General features: G+C 45.8%; 1 protein-coding gene across 1 annotated transcript in view; it reads right to left on the bottom strand.

Moving 5' to 3' along the window:
* Positions 1–6,000, bottom strand: part of LOC133649749 (fibrocystin-L-like) — a 67,050-nt gene that overhangs the window by 5,230 nt on the left and 55,820 nt on the right. Inside the window, exons 53-61 of the mRNA XM_062046404.1 lie at positions 5,693–5,841; positions 5,504–5,626; positions 5,325–5,436; positions 3,058–3,174; positions 2,806–2,971; positions 2,509–2,741; positions 304–468; positions 80–237; positions 1–15 (exon numbers count right to left, since the gene is read on the bottom strand). The exon at positions 1–15 is cut by the window's left edge and continues 121 nt beyond it. Of these exons, the coding sequence (XP_061902388.1) occupies positions 1–15; positions 80–237; positions 304–468; positions 2,509–2,741; positions 2,806–2,971; positions 3,058–3,174; positions 5,325–5,436; positions 5,504–5,626; positions 5,693–5,841 (1,238 nt within the window). The remainder of the gene's footprint in view (positions 16–79; positions 238–303; positions 469–2,508; positions 2,742–2,805; positions 2,972–3,057; positions 3,175–5,324; positions 5,437–5,503; positions 5,627–5,692; positions 5,842–6,000) is intronic.

The raw sequence follows: 6,000 nt of genomic DNA, 5'->3' as shown, positions 1-6,000 counted from the left end.
AGACACCAGGACGCTCTGCGGGGAAAGCCAAGGAACTCAGACTCAAGCTTCGGAAACACGAGCGTGGAAACCCTCTGACCTCGGACGGCTCGGCGCTGAGCATCAAGAGGCGGAGCTTCTGAGGACTGACGCTGCTGAAGAAGACGTCAAAGGCGTGGTCGGTGGCCACGATGCTGTGGAAGAGGGACACCCTCAGCTGGCAGGTGTACCCCGAACACCAGCCGTGGTCCTGCGGGCCTGGACACGCAGAACGGGGTCAGACCAAGATGGCTTAGACTGGTTTGTGTCAAGACCAGGTCCTACCGTTGATGAGGTCCACATAGCCGTCGCCCAGCACCGCCACTGGGGACAGACGTCTGGTCTCGGTGTCGGCATCCAGACTCTCGATGGCCAGCATCCTGTAGTTCAGTCCGAAACATTTGTAGGACTGCCAGGCACTCACGTAGGTGCAGTTCTCCCGGATCACACCTGACAACCCGAGTAACATTCCTCATGTGATTTATGTTGTATTGCGTCTCTCCCTGCATTGACCTGTTCTCCCAGCAGGCACAAGACATTCAAACAACGTTGAGGACTTCCTGGATTAGGTTCTGACGTTGAGCAACACAAATACAACATTGAAACAACACGCTTTTTGACGACGTTTAATCAATGTTGGGTTCTGATGTTGATTTGACATTGAATTTTGGTCATTTCCCAACAAATATTGTACAAACCCCGTTTCCATATGAGTTGGGAAATTGTGCTAGATGTAAATATAAACGGAATACAATGATTTGCAAATCCTTTTCGACCCATATGCAGTTGAATATGCTACAAAGACAACATATTTGATGTTCAAACTGATAAACATCTTTTTTTTTTGCAAATAATCATTAACTTTAGAATTTGATGCCAGCAACACGTGACAAAGAAGTTGGGAAAGGTGGCAATAAATACTGATAAAGTTGAGGAATGCTCATCAAACACTTATTTGGAACATCCCACAGGTGAACAGGCTAATTGGGAACAGGTGGGTGCCATGATTGGGTATAAAAGTAGATTCCATGGAATGCTCAGTCTTTCACAAACAAGGACGGGGCGAGGATCACCACTTTGTCAACAAATGCCTGAGCAAATTGTTGAACAGTTTAAGAACAACATTTCTCAACCAGCTATTGCAAGGAATTTAGGGATTTCACCATCTACGCTCCGTAATATCATCAAAGGGTTCAGAGAATCTGGAGAAATCACTGCACGTAAGCAGCTAAGCCCGTGACCTTCCATCCCTCAGGCTGTACTGCATCAACAAGCCACATCAGTGTGTAAAGGATATCACCACATGGGCTCAGGAACACTTCAGAAACCCACTGTCAGTAACTACAGTTGGTCGCTACATCTGTAAGTGCAAGTTAAAACTCTCCTATGCAAGGCGGAAACTGTTTATCAACAACACCCAGAAACGCCGCCGGCTTCGCTGGGCCTGAGCTCATCTAAGATGGACTGATGCAAAGTGGAAAAGTGTTCTGTGGTCTGACGAGTCCACATTTCAAATTGTTTTTGGAAACTGTGGACGTCGTGTCCTCCGGACCAAAGATGAAAAGAACCATCCGGATTGTTCTAGGCGCAAAGTTAAAAAGCCAGCATGTGTGATGGTGTGGGGGTGTATTAGTGGCCAAGACATGGGTAACTTACACATCTGTGAAGGCACCATTAATGCTGAAAGGTACATACAGGTTTTGGAGCAACATATGTTGCCATCCAAGCAACGTTACCATGGACGCCCCTGCTTATTTCAGCAAGACAATGCCAAGCCACGTGTTACATCAACGTGGCTTCATTGTAAAAGAGTGCGGGTACTAGACTGGCCTGCCTGTAGTCCAGACCTGTCTCCCATTGAAAATGTGTGGCGCATTATGAAGCCTAAAATAGCAGAAGGGAGACCCCCGGACTGTTGAACAACTTAAGCTGTACATCAAGCAAGAATGGGAAAGAATTCCACCTGAGAAGCTTCAAAAATGTGTCTCCTCAGTTCCCAAACCTTTACTGAGTGTTGTTAAAAGGAAAGGCCATGTAACACAGTGGTGAACATGCCCTTTCCCGACTACTTTGGCACGTGTTGCAGCCATGAAATTCTAAGTTAATGATTATTTGCAAAAAAAAAATAAAGTTTATGAGTTTGAACATCAAATATGTTGTCTTTGTAGTGCATTCAACTGAATATGGGCTGAAAAGGATTTGCAAATCATTGTATTCCGTTTATATTTACATCTAACACAATTTCCCAACTCATATGGAAACGGGGTTTGTATTTATCTTCCGGTCAAAGGTTACTCTCCAAATGTGTTTCTTTTGTGATTGATGCTGTATTACTGCCTTTCCTAAATGTTTAACCAAAACATTCCTGTTAACATTCAAAATTATTTTGCCCATCCTCTTTGGTCCTCGACTACTTCAAATCAATAATTAAAAGACTTTCGCTTTCTCTGGACATTTTTCTTTACAAACATTCCAACCAGCAATGTTTACCTTTGTGTGGGGCGATCTGCTCCACCGGGATGCGGCTCCCGTTGGGGAAGGTCAGCATGACTTTGGGGATGCGGTAGTCGCCCAGCCCCCTGCTGGGATCCCCTCCCCACTCGTACTCGGACTGCGGCAGCACGGTTCCCACGGAGCCCAAGAAGGAGCCGTCCAAGTCCTTCAGCAAGCTCTTCTTCTTGGCGTCGCACTCCATGTCCACGCAGTCGGCCGGGTTGACTTTGCTGGGGGAACACAGGACGCACATTCAGGAGGAGCGAGCACACCACTTGATGTTGTCGTCTTTACCCCACGTTGGCCCTGTGGATGAACACCTGGGCCTCCTGGGCGCTGTCCACCATCCTCAGGCCCCAAACGTGCACCGGGTGCTGCAAGTCCTCGTTCAAGGGGTTGGTGAGGAACATCACGTTGCTCTCGCCCGAGCAGACGTTCCGGAACCCGACGAATGTGGAATCTGGAGGGGGTGGGGGGGGGGGACATTGTTTTTCCAGCAAAATCCAAGTCCTCTCGCTCGTCTGGAAAATGCGGTTTTCAACTCACCGGCGACTTTCATCAGGCCCTTGATGGCGTTGTAGTTGTTGTTGGTGTGGTGGGGCTTCTTGGGGGCCGTGTTGTGCTCGGATCCAAACGTCGGCCAGCAGATTCCAGATCTGCCTCCTGGACGGACGAGGATAAAAACCGCAATAAATGCAAACCCCAAAAAGCAGTGAAGTTGTCACGTTGTGTAAATGGTAAATAAAAAGAGAATCCAACAAATCATTTTCAACTTATATTCAATTGAATAGACTGCAAAGACAAGATATTTCATGTTCACACTGAGAAACTTTGTTATTTTTTTGCAAATATTAGCTCATTTGGAATTTGATGGCTGCAACGTGTTTCAAAAAAGCTGGCACAAGTGGCAAAAAAGAGTGAGAAAGTTGAGGAATGCTCATCAAAGACTTATTTGGAACATCCCACAGGTGAACAGGCTAATTGGGAACAGGTGGGTGTCATGATTGGGTATAAAAGCAGCTTCCATGAAATGCTCAGTCGTTCACAAAAGAGGACGGGGCGAGGGTCACCACTTTGTCAACAAATGCCTGAGCAAATTGTCTAAGACAGGGGTGTCAAACTCATTTTAGATCGGGGGCCACATGGAGAAAAATCTACTCCCAAGTGGGCCAGACTGGTAAAATCCCGGCACGATAACTTCTTTTTTTTTGTTTTCTTTGTTTAAAAATAGAACAAGCACATTCTGAAAATGTACAAATCGTAATGTTTTTGGGGTTTTTTACACTTATGTTGCGGTTAATAGTATTCTATCTTTATTTGTCGTTATTTATACTTTCTGAATAAATGATGTGATAATGTTCATCAGTCAACTCATTGGTGTTAATTTTCAATCTATCAAGATAAAAAATTATATCAAAATCAAATAACAAAATGTTATTTATGTAGTTTGATAATTTTCTTTGACTGGTGCACTAACATCATGTGGTTTATTTTGTACATATGTAGCATCATCTACAAAGAATTGCTATTGCGACATCCAGTGGACACATTTAGAACATTAGTTTCTTTCATTAAAAAATTTCGGGTACGTTTTTATACTTAAAAAAACTCATTCCGTGGGCCGGATAAATCCTATTCGCGGGCCTGATCCGGCCCTCGGGCCGCACGTTTGACACCCCTGGTCTAAGAACAACATTTCTCAAGCAGCTACTGCAAGGAATTTAGGGATTTCACCATCTACGCTCCGTAATATCATCAAAAGGTTCAGAGAATCTGGAGAAATCACTGCACGTAAGCGGCAAGGCTGAAAACCAACATTGAATGCCCGTGACCTTGGATCCCCCAGGCGGTACTGCATCAAAAAGTGACATCAGTGTGTAAAGGATATCACCACGTGAGCTCAGGAACACTTCAGAAAACCACTGTCAGTAACTACAGTTGGTCGCTACATCTGTAAGTGCAAGTTAAAACTCTACTACGCAAAGCCAAAGCCATTTATCATCATTTATCAACAACACCCAGAAACGCCGCCGGCTTCGCTGGGCCCGAGCTCATCTAAGATGGACTGATGCAAAGTGGGAAAGTGTACTGTGGTCTGACGAGTCCACATTTCAAATTGTTTTTGGAAACTGTAAACGTCGTGTCCTCCGGACCAAAGAGGAAAAGAACCATCTGGATCGTTCTAGGGTCAAAGTGTAAAAGGCAGCATGTGTGATGGTATGGGGGTGTATTAGTGGCTAAGACATGGGTAACTTACACCTCTGTGAAGGCGCCATTAATGCTGAAAGGTACATACAGCTTTTGGAGCAACATATGTTGCCATCCAAACAACGTTATCATGGACGCCCCTGCTTATTTCAGCAAGCCACGTGTTACAACAGTGTAGTAAAAGAGTGCGGGTACTAGACTGGCCTGCCTGTAGTCCAGAGCTGTCTCCCATTGAAAATATGAAGGCTAAAATATGAGAAGGGAGACTGTTGAACAACTTAAGCTGTACATCAAGCAAGAATGGGAAAGAATTCCACTTCAAAAATGTGTCTCCTCAGTTCCCAAACCTTTACTGAGTGTTGTTAAAAGGAAAGGCCATGTAACACACTGGTAAAAATGCCCCTGTGACAACTTTTTTGCAATGTGTTGCTGCCATTAAATTCCAAGTTCATGATTATTTGCAAAAAATTACAAGGTTTCTCAGTGTGAACATGAAATATCTTGTCTTTGCAGTCTATTCAATTGAATATAAGTTGAAAAGGATTTGTTGTATTCTCTTTTTATTTACCATTTACACAACGTGCATGCATGGAAGTTTGACCTACCATTGACGGGCCGGGGGGCTCGGTGGTCTTGAGTGATGACCAGGTTGAAGTCGCTGGCCTCCAGCGTGTCAGAACAGTTGAAGTTGGGGCTGCTGCCGACGAGCAAGGCATTCTGGGAAAAGAAATCCGTTAAAGAAGACGGCGAGGAGGGAGGGGGGCAAAGAGCGTCCATGTCTCACCTCCACGTGGACCCACTTGTCAGCGTAGGCGTGGCTGAGAGAGGGCGGGGCATAGATGAGCGGCATGATGCCCATGCCGTTGTCCACCAGGGTGACGTTGGCCACCATGACGTTCATGAAGCTCTGCAGCGGCACCACAGGGGTTTGACTCCCGCGCCCTAAAGAGGCGCGTCAAGCAGTTTTTCCTACCTGGAAGTAGACGCCGTAGTCCCAGTTCCTCCAGATGAAGAAGCTCCTGATGAGGGAGCACCCGGGCAGGCCGTCTTTGTTCATGTAGACGCCAAAGAGGCCGCCGTGAGCCTCGTTGTGAGCCCACTGCTCCGTCTCCTGCCAGGAACCTGCACCGCATTCTTCATTTTCATTTGGGCTTTTTCCTCACATGCACAAACATTTCAAGGGCCAAGAAGAGTTTTGTTGAACAGTAGAATAGTAGACTGGACCAAATGATGAAAAGTAGAGGACCTGGGATGGAACCCTGAGGAACACCACCAGTAAAA

This window comes from Entelurus aequoreus, linkage group LG05 (assembly GCF_033978785.1).
Source record: "Entelurus aequoreus isolate RoL-2023_Sb linkage group LG05, RoL_Eaeq_v1.1, whole genome shotgun sequence".
In the NCBI taxonomy this organism is placed as follows: domain Eukaryota; kingdom Metazoa; phylum Chordata; class Actinopteri; order Syngnathiformes; family Syngnathidae; genus Entelurus; species Entelurus aequoreus.
Note: the sequence above shows the minus strand (reverse complement) of the source record. Positions and strands in the feature narration are given on the sequence as shown.